General features: G+C 37.1%; 1 protein-coding gene across 2 annotated transcripts in view; it reads left to right on the top strand.

The window, feature by feature from the left end:
- Positions 1 to 18,705, top strand: part of LOC122812253 (4F2 cell-surface antigen heavy chain-like) — a 767,505-nt gene that overhangs the window by 100,426 nt on the left and 648,374 nt on the right. For both annotated transcript variants that reach the window (XM_044084754.1, XM_044084682.1), the window contains exon 3: positions 15,381 to 15,551. In XM_044084754.1, coding sequence (XP_043940689.1) covers positions 15,381 to 15,551 — 171 coding nt within the window. The remainder of the gene's footprint in view (positions 1 to 15,380; positions 15,552 to 18,705) is intronic.

Raw genomic sequence — 18,705 nt, forward strand, 5'->3', positions numbered from 1 at the left:
ATTGTTAAATTCATAATGCTGAGAAGTTCAAACATTACCCAGGATGGAAACATCACGTAAAGGAAAATATCAGACTTTGGCAGTGAACACCTCTAAACCAATGGGATAACAGCCAGTATATAAAAAGTTATATATAATTCTTTGTTTGAGACTACATTCTAAAACTTTCTTGTGGCTCCAACATACAGTTCATCTACAAGCAGTAAATAAAGTTATAATTTAACATTTAGGAAAGTCAGAACATTATTAGTTGAATTTTGCAAACCTATTGCATGACTTCTACTGTATGCTGAAAATGAAAAAATATACATGTTTTCTATGTATATACACAGGGGTTTTACTTCTGATCATTGGACATCTCAGAAAAATAGTATTTTAGTCTATTATTCTACTCAGCATGCTGAGTAGTTGTTGAATACGTCACTTAAAAAGAAAATGTTTTAAAAAAATCTGGGTATATTTTAATAAGCTACGTGAGTATAAAACTCACGCAAGAATGCCATTACACTTGCAAGAATTTCACTGTGACTCGGTCATGATTTTAAGAGCCCTCAATAACTGATAACTCAGAAAGAAGCTTGGTAGTGAAGACCCCAGACTGGAACACCATAGAACCATGCTCAGACATCAGGAACATTTTCCCTGTCATCGCAGGTACCCCATAGCAACCAGGTATAAGTACTCTAGCCACGTGGTCTACATTTAACAAATGTTTTATAATCTGCAGTCTGAGTGATGAGGATTGAGGCTCCTTAGTTACTGCCTGGGGTTAAGTGGGGTTGTCACATTATTTAGTGCCAGTGGTGTGGGATTTTAATTCAACTTTACTGACCTGTGGGTAGTTGTCACTGAGGTGTGCACTCTCTCTCAACAGCCACAAGATAAATATACTGAGTTTTATTTCACAACAGTTCTAATTTATACTCTCTCTCAACAGCCACAAGATAAATATACTGAGTTTTATTTCACAACAGTTCTAATTTATTTTAGTCACTTTATTCAGGGAAAGCAGGCAAAGATGTCTGCAAAGGATTATAGCAAGCTGACCAGGAATCATTTGACCAAGGTATGCAAAGCCGAAGGATTGGTGCATGCCAACCCTGACTAAGGAAGCAACGATTTCCACTTTAGTTGAAGCCACAGAGCAGACCAGCAGCTGGGAGGATATCCAGTCTGGTGTTGGGGATAAGCAGCCTTCAAAGACAAGACAGTGTACCTTTTCTTCAGAAGACTTAAAAATTGGTTTGGAGTTAAAAAGACAAGAACTGGAAACCAAACATTTGGAGACTAAAACTGTCTGATATTGATTGAATTATGATCATGTAAAACAATGTTTACTGGATTGTTTTAAATTAACTCCTGAAATGTATAGAAAAAAGTTTTGTGAACATAGAAGCAAGGCAGATGAAAGTGTATGTGATTACATAGCTGATTTTAGGTAATTACTTTCACAGGTGGGTGAGTGGGTGTCTGGTCCCCACTTTTGAAGGACTGGCAGAACTTTTGGTGATGGAACAAACTCTCAGCACTTTGCCTAAGGACATGAGGATCTGGTTGGCAGACCAAGTGTGTAATGCTGCAAATGAGTTGGAGAGAAAAGGGTATCTCTAATTGGCAAGTAGGATACCATTGCATAAGAAAGGGACGCCCAGTGCTTCACATGATCATAAGGGAACCCATGGGGAGCAGCCTAAACTGCTCCAACAGAGTTCACCAGTAACAAGGAAAGCTGATAGTTCAAGCACACAGTCAGGGTAGGATCAGGGATTAAATGTTTCAAATGTAATCAAAAGGGCCATGAAGCATACAAATGTCCATTGAAGCAAGGTGAGAAAAAAAGGTGAGGGAGCCAGTAAGTGTGAATGACAGAATTACAGTTATAAGTTGTCTGGAAACAACAGAGGTGCCAAATTATCACCAAAATTTGTATCCTATCTTAATGGATGGAAGACAGACCACTGCTAATAGAAACACAGCTTCTGATCTAACCATTGTGAGGCCTGCAGTGGTTAAAGAGGAGAAGTACTCGCTTAGGCAATCCACACCAGTCAGAGCTTTGGGTGGGACCCCATTCAAAATACCTTTGTCCAGGGTTCCTCTTGACTGGGAGGGTAGAAAACAAGCAGATAGCTGTTTTTGAGGATATCCCTGCAGATGTCTTAATAGGGAATGACTTTGATAGTGTAGTATCTTGTGCACATGCAGTGACATGCAGTCAAGTTTGGAGACAGGAACATAGGTCTGGTAGCCTGGGGGAGACCCAGATGGATCCCATGGCTGAACCTGGGGCTGGTGATGTGGTTACTTCAGGGAGGGAAAAGCAAACATGAAACATGACAAACTCCATAATCTACAGACCTTCTGCAAAAGAAATTAAAGGCAGCATAACAAATCCAAAACCTTTTATTGGTAATTTCTTTCATTCAAATATTATTTGAACTTCATCAGATAACATACAAAACAACACATCTCCATTTAAAAAGCCCGGTACTCTTATTGTATGACCAAAAGGTAGTGATGCAACCATTCCAGCTCTTCCTACCTTACATTAAATACACCTACACAATTAATAACAAAAAATTGAACCTGTATCAACACAAATTATTTCCAATAAATAATGAGAAACATCAATAAATTTTATTAAAATCACAAAATAACATTAAAACAAATATAATTTTACCTTGTTAAAGTCTTCATTTTTAACAAATAATTGAGTGAAATTATTTTATTAATCCCAGACCAAGCATCTGCATTTAATAACGCTTGCCATATTAGTTTTTTGCATTCAAGAGATAATGTCAGTGGCCCTCCTCAAATAATAATCCTAACACCATTTATGACCATATATTTTTAAAATTATGCCCCTTATTATTACTTACATGTTTTGCCAAAGCATTATTCACCCCAGCTTTACTGATGCAATATTCATGATCATAAATACATTCTTTAAATTTACAATCTGTTTTGCTCACATAAAAACATAGACATTTCTGACAAAAAGCTCCATACACGACCCTTCCAGATTCACAATTAAGTGTACCTTTAATTTTGTATTGGAGCCCGCTAAGACAAAATGTTTCCCCTACCACTACCAATTTACAGTATGGGCAAAATTTTTCATTTGTAAATTCATGTTTTCAATTATATTTTTAAATTTCAACCCCCTATGAAAAACCATTAAAGGTTTCTATCCCAATTTATCCCTAGTGTCACTAACTTCCTCAAATATGTCCCATTTTTTTACATAATATATTCTTTATAATATAAGCTTGTTTGCTAAATACTGTGATAGATTGGGTCTCCATCCCATTACCATTAATCCTTAAACCTTCTTGGTCACTGTAATAACCAAATAATTGGTCAGTCGCATCCTTTTTATTTAAGATGGGTTTAAAAGAGCCACAAGATCTTTTCACCTTACTTTCATCCATTAAGTTCCCTAATAATTCCTTATGGTATCCGCTACTCATAAACATACCCATTATGTTAATACAAAACAGAAACGTGGTGTGTGCAAACTGGTCAATCAAAATATAAGAAATCCAGTAAAAAAGCAAAGAGCGACCAGACCACAGCTAATAAAATCAAGCCAAGTTTTATTCCAGAAAATACAAATGGTGAGCGCTTTCACAGTAAAAAAACTGCTTCATCAGACAAATTCTTCATTCCACTCATCAGTTTAAAAATACATGTGAGCCAATCAGAACTCAATAGCAATTAATAAAACATCAAATAATTCACTACTATTTAGCCCATTAAGGAGCTAGCTGTATCAAAGTGGAGGGTAAATATACAATAAATACTAAAAGGTATAAATACATGTAAAAAAGGAGATACCTATATGCATCAGTTTTTAATAAAATACATAAAAGACACCTATTTTTTAAGATGCCTCTTATCTAGGATAGGTTTGATGGAAAACTTATCATTCAACCCTTTCCCCATAGTGGCTCTCATTCTAATGATCCATTCTAGTTCTTTACATTCTACTTTATTTCTTTCCACACCCCCTCTATTCCCAAGTCCATACTTTCTCCGTGACCAAAAATGTAAATGTGTGTGGTACATCCGTATCTATCATGACATATGATCTCAGTAGGCATGTTATTTTTTTATCTGAGATTTGTAGATGATCTCTTTCTTCTTTGGCAAGGAGGGTTGGACTCCTTTGAGTCCTTTAATAATGTCAATAATAGTACAGATGTTTTAAAACCTCATTTACTTCTATGGAGTTTTTGGATATTAATGTTAAAAGGAAAAGCACAGGGAAGTTCTACACTGAGGTCTATCGTAAAGAATGCAGTAAAAATACATATGTCCATATACACAGTATGCACCCCAACCATGTGTTTAAGAATGTTGTAAAGGGGCAAGCATTTAGGATGTCTAGATTAATAGTGGAAGATGGCGCATTCATGCAAGAAATGCACACATTAGAGAGGACATTTAAAGAGAGAGGTTATAAAATTACAGAAGTTAACCCTATTGTGTCCAATGTGATGGCTCAAAGGAATAATGAAGCTAAACCATATTTTTCTAACTGTACTCCAATTAATATCAGACTGCTACAAGGGATCTATAGGAAGCATTGAAATATTTTGTGCGTGGATGATAAGGTAAAAATATGGTTGGAGACAAACCCAGTTTTGTTTTTAAGAATCAGAAATCACTTAAAAGGTTACTATGTGGGCCGAGGAATAGTGATATGCACTGTACTGGGACTTCTGAACATGTACAAGGTACTTTACCATGTGGGAAATGTAACTTTTATGAAGCAGTGGATAGTAAAGGTTATTTTTTACACCCAGATACTGGGAAGGCTCTGACATTCAACTTTAGAGCAGACTGCAACACATATAATATAGTCTATTTGGCCTATTTGGCTTATTGTGAACTATGCTCATCTTTCTATGTAGGTATGACTACACGTAGATTACGTGATCGCATCAGAGAACACCTTTATGATATTCGGAGGACTAATGCCCTTGCCAAGACACGTGATGGATACGGATGCATCACACACATTTAAATTTTTGGTCATGGAGAAAGTATGGACTTGGGAATAGAGGGGGTGTGGAAAGAAATAAAGTAGAATGTAAAGAACTAGAATGGATCATTAGAATGAGAGCCACTATGGGTAAAGGGTTGAATGATAAGTTTTCCATCAAACCTATGCTAGATAAGAGACATCTTAAAAAATAGGTGTCTTTTATGTATTTTATTAAAAACTGATGCATATAGGTATCTCCTTTTTTACATGTATTTATACCTTTTAGTATTTATTGTATATTTCCCCTCCACTACGATACAGCTAGCTTCTTAATGGACTAAATAGTAGTGAATTCTTATTTGATGTATTATTAATTGCTATTGAGTTCTGATTGGCTCACATGTATTTTTAAACTGATGAGTGGAATGAAAAATTTGTCTGATAAAGCAGTTTTTTACTGCAAAAACGCTCACCATTTGTATTTCCTGGAATAAAACTTGGCTTGAGTTTATTAGCTGTGGTCTGATCGTGCTTTGCTTTTTTACTGGATACCCATTATGTTACATTTTTCAAAAAAAAAAAATCATATTCGAGAGTGATCATTCTAGCAGCCCTTACAAGCTGACCTGTTACAACTGTTTTTTTTTTTTTTTCTGATTGTAAGGGTGCATACTGGAAAACTGTAATAAGCTATTAGAATATGTTTTCTTCCTTTAAATTTTCAAAATATATCTTGAATTCACCCTATCCTTCTTTAACAGCACATCCAAGTATGCTATCTCCTCAGTATATATTTCATGTATAAATGTAAAAAAGTCATAGTTTGATTGATATACTCCACAAATTTCATATCTTCCTTCCTACCTTTCCATAATATAAAAATATCATCAAGGTAATGGGTATAAGATTGTATGCCACTATTGATCAACCTATTATGGAAATACATTTATGTTCCCATAGGGCCATTACCATATTTGCAAAAGTTGCCTACATGCTGATCCCCATGGCCACCCCAAATTTTTGGAGGTAATATTGACCTTCAAAAAGTAAAACGTTGTTATTAAGAACAAGTTTCAATAATTCACCATATAAATTAATAAGGTTCTGGGTAACTCACTTCATTGTTAAAAATTCATTTACACATTCAACTCCTGTATCCTGTGGTACTTATACAAATCTTTGACATTAATGGTCATAAATATGTTATCCTCACAAAATTCCAGATTATTGATGGACCTTAGACAACTCCAGAAATCTTTAAAATATGTTTTTTTTCCTTCCAATATTTCTTTAAACTTAGTTTCCAAATGTTTAGCACACGAGTAGGTCACTGATTGCCTACTATCAACTATGGGGCACATGGGAGGGGGTACTTCAGGGAGGAAGCTACATTGTACAGTGAGCCTGCAGGTGAAAACACAGCTGATGGTAAGTACTGGTGTTCCCGTGTTCAGACTGAAAGGACAGAGGTGAGTTGTGGTATCCAGGCTGACAGTGAGGCACTGCTGGCAGAGGATACCAGGCTTCCTGTGGATGGAGAGCTAGGAGGGGTCACAAAAGTAGAGTTTGGACAGGAACAGCTTTCAGACCCTACCTTGCGAGGTTTGGGGATGGTAGCTAAAGAGGCACCTGATGCTCAAGAAAAAGGAGAGTATGTCTGCTGGAATGGAGGGTGAGGTAATATGGCAATTAGCAGTGCCCAGAGACTACCATCTGGCACCTCTAACCATAGCCCATCACATACCTTTTGCAGGTCATATGGGCATAAAGTGTACTAGGAGACGCATTATGCAGTATTTTTATTGGCCTGAGATGGCAAAAGATGTAACAGGGTACTGCAGGACCTGTAAGCAAGGCCAAAAGATAGGCAGGAGGCAGGGACATAAGTTAACACATAATGCATTCTTATCACAATAGGGAGACCCTGGTGCTGAGTATTTACAGTGGTTGGCAGGAAAAGTCTGAGGGGTATCTGGTGACTGACCTTCTTAGTGAGGTTCAGACTGACACTTTTGTGGGAGAGGAAGCAATATCTCCGTGGCTATCCTCTATTCAGGAATTTTGGGGTATGTTCACCAGAAAACCTTTTGTATACTTGCCTAGTGCAGCACCATGTGGATATGGGACCCCAAAGGCCTATCAAGCAAACTCCTTATAGGGTATGTGAATGAGTTAAACAGACTGTGAAGGAGGAGACAAAGGGGAAGTTGGAGCTGGGGGGTAATCCATGAGTCCACTAGTCCTTGAGCTTCACCAGTACTGCTAGCACTGAGGAGAGATAGTAGTGTAGGATTCTGCATAGACTGCAGAAAATTAAACAGTTGTACAGAGTCCCCATACCTAGAACAGATGAAGCTTTTAGAACATCTGGGTGGTGCAAAGTATCTGACCACTAGTGATCTGACGAAGGGATGCTAGCAGGTGCCCTTGACTCCCATTGCTAGAGAGAAGTCTGTTGTTGTAACACCTTTTGGATTTTCAGTTTAGAAGGATACTCTTTGGGATAAAGAATGCCTCAGCAACCTTCCAGAGGTTGGTGGATCAAATATTGATAAAAGCAGGAGATTATCCTCTTACGTATTTGGAAGATGTTGCCATTAGCAGTCATTCCAGGTAACAGCACCTTCAACATGTCAGGGAGGTCTTGGGTGGATTAGGAAGGGCAGTGTCACTCTCCTACTTTGGACACAATAAAAGAGTGTTTGTGAGTTCTGTTCAAGCAGCTTATTTTATGCAAACACATCACTATAGAAGTTTACTGATTTTAACTTAAGTAACTTGTATACAAACTAAAAACTGAGATCATGCATGCTCTAACTCTGGCTGCTCTTACAAAATGGCACTAGGGATTGCACGTCTGGAAATTATACAAGCACGTATAACCTTGACATGCATCTTAAAGATACAGTACACTTTACTTGCATTCTGATCTATAGGCAGGGTTGACCATTAAGCCTAGTAAGTGTCAAGTAGGTATGGCAGAGGTCTCCTACTTCAGACATAGAGTGGGGAGTGGTAAGATTAGGCCAGAACCTGACAAAGTGGTAGGTAAGGTATTCAGGAGTAGTCTGCCCTTGTTAACAAAAAGCAGGTGAGAGCTTTTCTAGGGACAACTATAGTACAATAGCAGCTCTTCTTACTGACCTAACAAGGAAAAACAAGCCAGATAAAGTAGTGTGGACCACAGATTGTGAGCAGGCATTCCAAAAGCTTAAAAAGGCTTTGGGATGACCTCCTGTGTTAGTCCTGATTACAGCATTGCCAACGCAGAGGTATTCTCAAGACAATTTTCAAGGGTCACTTGAAAATCTAGCTGGAGTCTTCAAAGGGGGAGAAATGTGAGGATATTAGATATTGTTATCTGTGCTAGCATGTTTGGCTGAAGTTTTGTAAATACTTGTAAATAATTGAGAACTACCCTTTGTTATATATGCCAGCATGAAGAGCTATAATTCTGTAAATAAAAGAAAAATAAAAACTCCTATTACACTGCTGAAGGCACCGGTACAATGCGTGTCTCTGGTATACCACGATGGAAAACAGAAATAACTGTTAAAACCAATTTTATTCACTGATGAGATAAAATAAAAACATAAAAACGTAAGAATGCAAACATGGTTGATTTATCTGTGATGAACTCTGAAAATGTAGCATTTCTGTTTTGGATGCCGCATTATGGCAGTCCAGCTGAAGTTATTAAACATATACATACATACATACAAATATTTCAAGCACGGGCATTAATGCCCTTCTAGCCTATACCAGAACAGTTATCCCCATAATAAGTGTCCAGACTGTTCTTAAAAATATCTAAAATAGTGCTTGCTTTAGTGTAATTTGGTAGTTTGTTCCATACATCAATTGGTCTCTCGGAGAACCAATTAGTACACTTCTCATTCCTAGAGAATCTTCTGCATATGCTGTCTGATTATTCTCTACTACTTTTTGATAACCCCAAACATTCCCAGAGGTAGTTGTCTCTAAATGCTTTATATATACCTGAATAAGATCTCCTCTTAAGTATCTATATGAGACGCTGCACAAGTTCAGATATTTTAGTCTTTTATAATAACTTATGTTTCCACATCCATGAAAGCCCTTGGTATATTTCTACTCTACTCTTTCCAGTTTACTCATGCGTGTTTTCTAATAAGGTTTCCATATCGTTATTCCATACTCATGTTTGGGTCTAATGTAACTGACAAACAATGACTTCATCATTTCTGATTTCCCAAACTTTATAAATCTTTTTATACAACCTATAGTTCTATAACCATCATTAACCAGTTGGTAGATATGATAAGAAAAACTCAAAGCTAGATCTACCCATATAACCAGGTCCTTAAATGAATCTATAGTTTCAATCACTGTGTGCTGTTTTAAATATTCACCTTTCGATTTATGTGTCCTAAATCTCATATGCTTAGTTTTTGATGTATTTATCAGCATATTATTCTCCTGTACCCAACTGGTCAATTTAGTCAAGTTCTTTTGCAGACATGCCTTATCTGTAACGCATGTAATCAGTTTTCTAATTTCAAGTCCTCTGCATACAGACTATAGAACACTTCAGATGAAAAAGATAGGTCTGAAAGATAAAATCTAAACAATTAAAGGCCTAGGGCAGACCCTGTGGGACACCCTGACTGAAACCAAGAATTTCACCTTTCCAATTGCTGTATGATACTTGCCATGTCCTATTTGCAAGCCATGCAGCTATCTTATGAAGAGTACAGCAATACCTTCTTGTTTTATTGATCAGTGTTTTGTGTATGACCTTGCCAAATGTCGAAGTAAAATTTATATAAGTTATATTATAGCACAATGTTTCATTAATAGCTGTTATATTGTTATAGAATATCATGTTACAGGTGGTAATAGATCTATTTTTGACATATGCATGCTGGTATATGGTTTCAAATCCCAGCCTTTCCAATTCTGGTAACAACTTATCCAATATTACCTTCTTTATTTTTCCACAACACAAAAGTAGGCTTAAGGGGACTATATTAAATTGGCAAAAACCCACTTAAATGAACGATATTTCATCAGAAATGCCATTCATTGAATTCCGCTGTTGTGGGGGGCTGTGCCCCCACACCCCCCGCTAATGTATCAACTCCAAGATCGCACTTCAGTGAAGAAAGGGCAAATTTTCCAGTCTTCACTGTACCACGATCTCAGTATGAACAGTTCAAATGGCATGTTCGATGCAAGTGCTACGAAAATGCTGTTCGCTAAACTAACATCTAATGTAGATCCAACTTGAGGGCCTGTATGACTCTGGGTTTGTCCTGCTCTCTTGTCTCTTAAAGACTGGTTTAATAGGTACATGTCTCCAATCTTGAGGAATCTCATCATATTTATACGACCTAGTAAATAATAGATATAATGGTACTGTAAGTTCTTGCTGAAGTGTTCTCAGGTCATTATTATTAATTCCATCTCCTCATTGTGCTTTGTCTGGATTCAGTTTACATAGTTCTTTTTCAATATAATCTAATTTGATTTCAGTATCTGAGGTTACCTGCATGTCACTAGGACAACTTACCACTCACTTTGTAGAGCCAATCTTTTTCACTTAAGATTTTATAAATAAATCTATAATCTGTTGTGCATGACAATAAATTTAACAATATACACAGAGTTTATCAGTTTTATGTCTTTATTCCTTCTACATCTCATGTATCAATAAAATGGTTTCCTATGATGCTCAATATCTTTATATACATTTTCTTCAAATTTTTCTTGATTTTCTTGTCTCACACTATTCTTAATTTCTTTGTCCAACTTTTTCAATTCAGTTTTCAGAATTGTAGTTCAACATCTTTTCCATTTCTTTTTTATTTTTGTCTCTCACCTTAATCAGGTATCTTGTTTTTGTATAAATATATCCCCCTGGTGTTGTATGCCTAGATCCTAATATCAAACATTTTTTTTTTCATTTTTTTCCACTCAGAACATTTTCTCTTTCCAAACTTTCCACATTCCTTCTGTAGTTTTTCCACTGAATGCATCATTCCAGTTAGTTTTACATAGTAACTATTTTGCTTCCATATCATCTGTAATTAATCTACTGTGCATTGGTTTCAGTCTGGCAGAATTATCTAGCAATAAATTAACCTTTACAACACTGTGATCACTGCACATCAGTGGTGGTAAAACTTGACATTGAAGTAAAAATAATTTCTTTAGGAACACAATGTCTAGTATGTTCTTTTCCCTGGTAGTTTTTTTCAGTTCAAAGCAATTGTTGTTCCAGAGCATACGCTGTGAATAATTTCCTTACTAAAGTTGTTGAATCAATATTATTCCAGTCTGTTTCTCGTAAATTCAAGTCCCTAACCACTATTCTTCTTCCCTCCTGTGTTTCATACAAGAAATGTATGAGTTCCTCTAGGTTATCAGCACTTGACTTTGGTGGTCTATACACTCCAACAATTATGTTCCAGGGTTGTCTTTATTGTCACAGTTACACAGTCTGTAGTATTGGCGTCATCACTGAACATGTAATAATCACAGTCTTGTAGCTATCTTTAATCACTATCATACCACCCTCCCCCTGATTTCTGTTTGTTAGAATGCCTGTTACAGTAAAAACAATTATATCCGGATAGAACTGGTTTCCAGTTTTATTGGGAGAGGAATGCACAGAATGATTTTGGGATAATAAATATACATATAACATGAAGGAGACTGCTTTATTGAAAACCTGCAGGACCTTTACCAGATAACTATGTAAGTTTACATGTGTACCCTTGTTGGCATTTGCATAAGCTGCCTATGCCTGAATACATAGATGCTTCTGGTGAAATAGAGATTATAGTTTGGCTCAGCTGTAATATGTTTTGGTATATCACATCTCAGTGATTCCTAGACTGGATCTGCATTACATCATCAGTCATACAGAGGATGATTGTGGAGTTCTCAAATACACATTATATGCAGTACATTAAGTTGTTTTGTACAATTTTTGACCTTGTGTTGGCAATACTGTGGAATATATACTGATGATACTAACATCTGATATTTAGCACCTTATTTACTCTGGATGTCATAGACACAAACGTGACATGCAATGTTTAACTTGACTTGCAGTTCTACATATGCCAAAGCACTGCATTGGCTACTATCAGACTGCATCCCTTGAGCACAGTGCACAGGACATTTATTGTACGTGATGTAGATTGGGCATGACACTTGTAATACAAAAGCTGCCTGTAGGTGGCAGCACTTACCTATGCTACTCTGTAGTTATGGGCATACACATTGTAACGTACTGCAGTGAGTGCCCTTGAGCTGGCAACCATACATAATAGTTTAGTTTGTGTGCAGCCATAGATACTGGTTACAGTATTTCTAGTTACATTGGTTACACATGGGTGTTCTGTGACTGTGTCCGTAAATACATATGATTGTATTGTTACATACTGCTCGTGCTTGGACATAGATGTACAGGCACTTATAAATGCATATCAAACAGTTGTACTCTTATCTCTGCTTCAAAATAATTCTAACATGTCATACAAACAAATGTATATGCTCAAAACACATCATGAGCATTCCTTTATACTCATTACTTGCATATAATGTTGTTTACTATTGCTGCAACTTTGTATCTCTATTTATCATGTACATTATATGGAGCTTTACTCCCCGGGCAACCTCTGAAAAAGGACCTGCGTCCAGTCGGAATTTCCTGGTAAACAAATGTAAATAAATAAATAAATATATACATTTCTGCTATTTAATGTTCACAAACATGCTTGCTGGCCTTGAGCATGTACTGTACACATGATTTCTTCTTTTATTTTTGCAAATATTGTCATTTATTTTAAATATTGTCTTGCATGCAGTCTACATGCTAACAGAAAAGGATTCTCCATGTGTGCCCATTTAATTGTGTGTATGCATGTAACACTGTACATTTCTCTACATGAGCAGTATGTTTAGTCACATTATATATTGCCTTAACATTTTTGGTATCATACTCTCATATACAGTCTCACCGTATGTCAATAAACAGTCACAATATGCAGTCATAACCTGTTCCATTTTATGAGAACCATTCATATGCCACATGGTCTTTGTACATGATATACTGTGATCACTGATAGTTGCAGAAAAGTTTATGGGTCGATGTTCAGCTGCCATTCTGCAAGTATTGTTACATGCAGATACACTGTTTTTTTGTGGGACGTGATATGGTGAATACTTTTATGACAGACATATGTTATACCTTGTAGCACTACACTATTGGTATTTGTACACATAGCACATGACTGTGGTTACTTGCTCAGATCTGACCTGCTCAGGCAGAATTAATGTTCATGTGATGTAGGATCTTGCTAGGACACATTACAATCATGATTGAATGGTTTGACACAACCATGCTTTGTATATAACTAGTTATTTTTGTTTGAATGTCTGGTGAGAACTCTTGTTTATGACTGATATTACTTCTTGGTATTGGCTCTGTAGTGAGGATTTGTATGCTTATGTTTGCAGTCACTGAGAAATACCCTTGGAGCTTGCATATTGTTTGTGTCTTTCGGCTTTTCCCAGTTAGGGGTCGCCACAGCTGAACTCGGGTCCGCTAATGACTGGCAGTTTAGTTTTTATGTACTGGCTTGCCAGGATTTGCACTGTCAGCATTATAGGTTAAGCCAGAGATTGTAGTACCTTAGCCTGAGAGTATGGTACAGCAATTTTGGAATTAATGAAGAAATTAATTATTAAGGGTGTGTGGTAACCACTACCTAATTGGGGGTGGATGCTTTAGATTACAGTGAGTTTTCACATTTACTGTATTGTTTGGCAATCAGACTTTGTGTCTTGAAGTTGCAGGGGTCACAGTTACAAGTGTTACACTTCTGATACAGAGCTCTTGAGATGGTATCAGTGCACTTCATTCTGGCTAACACCTAAAAATAAGCCCCCAAAGCTTCTGGTCACTTTCAAGTTGGCCAATTCCACAGTCTCCACCTATCCAACAGGATGCCTCACTAGCCATCACTTTTTTTTTTGCTAGAATGAGTGCCCTTATATAAACTGATAGATGGACAGAAGGTAATATGATACAGAACATCAGAAGAAAGAGAGTGGAAGGCGCATCACTGTTATATGGACTGAAGATGCAACCTCTTACTACTTTCTTTTTTCCCACTGAAAATTAATTTAATGTTGGAAGGGAGGAAGTTATGTGCAATAAGCCCACTATATTGGTGGTTCAGTGTTTAAAGTGTAACTCTGGATCAGGAGTCAAATAAAAGCAACAAGGATCTTTTCCAGTAAGAATCTCTAAACAGTAACCAAATCAGTCAATAGTGCCATGAACATTCTAATAACTGGAACATGCCTGTGAATTAAAGACAGGAAGAAAAAGAACTGACCCTTATGCATCCTGCTGGTTCACTTATACAAGTTCAGTCCTTGTCTGTTAATTGCCCAGAACTGTGCTGAACAAGTGCCCATCTCTGCTTTATGGGCCAAATCGTCTTGTACTTTTCAGAATAAAGTCTGCACACACTGTAGTTTGGTTAAAAATGCTTTATTATGTAGAGTGACAGTAGATGTCAACAACTTCCTACTACTGTTTCCAATAAAAGTGCTGATAAATTTAAATAGTCCTCTGCATTCATATTCTTCATATTACTTTCCTCCTGGATAGTATAATTAATATTCTGGAATGCTGGATATTTGACCTTTGACTTCTGTACATATACTCTAGTATCTGAACTGCATTGACTTTTTGCGTATCAGGCCAAATGAACTAATTTGACTGTGTCTGAAGTATTTCCTAATAATATCAAAAACCTGTAATTGTCTACATGCCTCTTTACCCTTGGTTCCCAAGGCTTGTACCATACAAACAAAATGTGTTTGTACCCAATGTACTTCACATTTTGTTCTTATCAGTATTATTGACTGAAGGTTATTTTCACCGATTGAAAGTGCATTCACTGAAACTGTATGCACACTGTGAAACCTGCTTTAATATGGCTGCACGTCTAGACTTATGCAAAGAGAATAGTGTATTTTTGTACATTTAAATGGTACGTGATCTTGCAATCTCCAAACTGATCTCTGAATTGTAGTGTATTATAGATATAGACAATAAGATGATGCTAACAAGTTTGACATGTGGGTTTCATTTTTCTATATTCCTCATGGGCATTGCAAAGGAAGTATAGTGTGAAATGGCACATGCTTCAACCCCATGTAAAAAAAAAAAAGAAGTGATGATTCCCAGTCTTTAGAGGAGGGGGACTCGGGCATTTGGTGGAAACCTGTCTATTTTATAAAATGAGTTATTTGACTAACTAGAAAGCAAAAGATGTGCTAAAGTTGTATTCTTGTTTTTTTGTATATTCCGTTCTGCTTTTTTCAGGAATACAGAAACAGCTGAGCTACTTTGGGCGTCTGAAAGTACAGGCTCTAATAATAGCTCCAATTTACAAGTTGGAAGGAAATGGTTCTGGATTTAACTTCACTGAGATAAATCCATTTTATGGCTCCATGGAAGACTTTGATAAGCTGGTTTCTGAAAGCAAAAAGCATGGTAAGAAAGAAACTAACAATCCTACTTGTTAAACTAATCATTTTGTGAGAAGGCTATGTATTTATTGCTTTAAATATCTATTGACAAGTGTTAACTATGTTAATAGTTTCAGAACACACTTGGCACTAAACCTGGTGTCCTTAAACATTTGAAAACCGAGACCATACCAGTTTCTCAAATATCAGTGTGTGATTTGCATTTAAAATATAAATAATTGTTCTGTTTTGTAGAAGGTTTATTTCACTGCCTTGGGGCATGACGAATATGTCTGAGTTGTAGCAACAATAGCGGCTAGAGAACTGTAGTCTATTTATCAGATTAGGACTGCAGGGCCCTGGCTTCTAATGTGAATGTAATTGATAACTACACAATGTCTTTATGCTTGATGCCACTAAACGTGTATGAAGCTCAACATCCATGCTTATTTTGACATGGTGACAGTAGAGCAGATGTTCAGAATGGTCACTGTCTGCTTTACTGAGAAGGCAAAGGCTGTAGGGAATGACAGAATGTAACCCACCTATGATTTTCCATGGTAACAGCCAATCAAATCGTTCGACAGGATGAAACTCCCTGTGAGATGTAGAAGTGCAGTAAAGCTTGTCAGAATCAGAGAAGGGGTGCAAGGCAGGTGCTTAATCTTCCCTCTGCCGCAAGTCAGACCGCATAGTTTTATGTACCTCACATTTGAAAGAGACGAGGATAAAGTAAGTTCTTCTGTAGTATTACTGATGTTTGAAGAAAAGTTCTGCCTGACATAAAGTGTATTTTATGAACATCCGGTGTCTACTAAAAGATTAATAGATATTCCAAAGCAATTGAACTTCATGACCATTCTCACTTTACCAGTACATTCCCTCACACTAGGACTATTTTCTCCAGAAGAACCATACTGGTCAATCCTGGAGTAAATTGTGGATACCCATCCACTCATCTAGTTTGTTTAAACAAAAGCAGTCAGTTGCACTGTTTAACATGCAGCGGAAGTTTGTTCCAGAGATTTGGGAAGTGCTGCGTTATAACCCCCCCCCCCATGTTTCTTTATCTGTCAGTGAAGATTTAGGTCTCTGGTTCTAGTACCAGTAGAGATTAGATCCAGGGCAATCTGGTCTCTCATAGCATAGTAAATAAGACAAAGATGTCCCCTGAAACTCTGTAAGACACTGAATAAAGGGATAGAGATTCCAGCTTCTCTTTGTAGTGCAATGACTTAATACTTCTGAAACATTTGGTTAGGAACCTTTGGGGTCTTTGTAATGGTTTAATATGTTTAATGAGATGCATCCTAATGGGAGCATTGCACTCAATATCTGGCCTGATCAAAGCTGAGCATAAGGGAATGATTATCTCCTTACACCTTGATGATGATTTTTCCTTTGACAATATGCTTGGCTAAATAAAAGGATTTCCTGACAGCTGTTATCACATGATGGTCAAAACACAGAGAGCTATCAACCATGTCCCTAAGTACATTTTTGTTTTGTAGTGGTGTGTTGTCTAGACCATATGATGATGGGAGGGGAGGGTTTATGTACCAAAAGTGATATTACATTTTTAGCATTTAGTTTTAGACCATTTTTGGTACACCAAGAGTTTACTAGGGAGATTTCATTCTCGAGGGTTTGGGTGTCATAGCGTCACTTAACAATCAATCATCAGCACACTTTGTTAGTCAAAGGTCCTGGCTCACTACTTGGAGATCTGAGAAGTAAATACCAAAAGTCCCAGCACTGAGTCCTGAGGGACACCAGTGGTCACTTTCATACTTTTTGATAAGGCTCCAGTAACTCACACTTTAAGGTTCTATCTTTCCTAGTTTGCTGTCCATCTTATCATACATGGGTCAATTTTTAAAGCATTTAGCTTTTGTATAATACTAGCATGGAGAATGGTGTCAAAGGCCTTGGTCAGGTCAAAAATCTCCTGCATGGCCAACAGCTACAGCCTCCGTAAACCTGTCATAGAAATTTACACGGTTAAAAAATTCAACTTGTCAAATCGAACAAAAAAAGCTGGCACAGCTGATCAAAAATCAGCGTATCCCATGTACTGGCTTTTTTTCTGCTCAGGATTGCTGTACAGTGGGTACTGGTGAAAATCTGCCCTTCCGGACTGTTGTACAATTTCTGAGTTGGCATATATAATTAGCAGGGGGTGTGGAGGAACAGCTTCCCCCGCCCAAAAAAAAATATTTAACATTTCATTTTATTTTTCAATAGGCTGTTAATTTTATTTGATCAGTTGCTGTTTGATATTTTCCCTTTTCAGTGTATGGTTATACATTCAGTTAAATAGACAAACTCTACCCTTTACAAATCCAAACTGTTAAGGTCAAGTCTAACAAGATCCTTGATAATATTGATTATAAACGAGTACTAAGGCCATTTTAGAAGTCAGACCTTTATCAGAATGCCATATGAACTCTCTGAGCACTGTGACTTTGCTGTGAAACAAGAGGCAAGCATCTGTGACTGAATTGTGATGGGCATTTATATAAAGAGCGCACTCACAAATTACATCTAATGGCTGGCCTCACACTGGCAACAACTACACAGGCCAGAGGTTGCACAATAAGTAACCCTCCATGGGCAGGTTATGACATTGTACTAAAAGTTTCATGGGTCCAACCAAAGAGAGCAAATGCTGAGGTAAAGCAGAAAGCAACACAAGCTACTAACAGTGTCACACTGGACGTTTTACAAAAATGTGTTGCATCAAATCTGACAATGAAGATGCTGACCGAGGGGAATGAGCCATTGTATAGTTCCTAAGCCTGTGAGTAAATTATACAAAAATCACAGAGGAGAGCAGTGAACAGTTTAAATCACTGGGGCCCCTCATGTGAAGCATAATATTGGTATGTGGTGAATGGAAAGACTTTTGGTGCGCTTATTACTGAGCAACTCTTGCAGTCAGTTAAAATGCTTTGGACAATTTTAAGTTACCACTAAGTGTAAGTAGAAACATACTTATAATAGAAATATATGCCAACTGAGCTCAGTTGCAATTTACATGTTGTCAATACACACCCTCAGACTTTACCTTTTTTCAAGGATCAACAAGCCAGTAATACCAGGATCGATCTGTGTATACCATCCAGTCCTTTTTGAAGTAAAAAAATGTGTCACATTGCATGATTTGTTGTAGAAGTTTG

Source organism: Protopterus annectens, chromosome 1.part0 (assembly GCF_019279795.1).
Source record: "Protopterus annectens isolate FY-2018-M chromosome 1.part0, PAN1.0, whole genome shotgun sequence".
In the NCBI taxonomy this organism is placed as follows: domain Eukaryota; kingdom Metazoa; phylum Chordata; order Ceratodontiformes; family Protopteridae; genus Protopterus; species Protopterus annectens.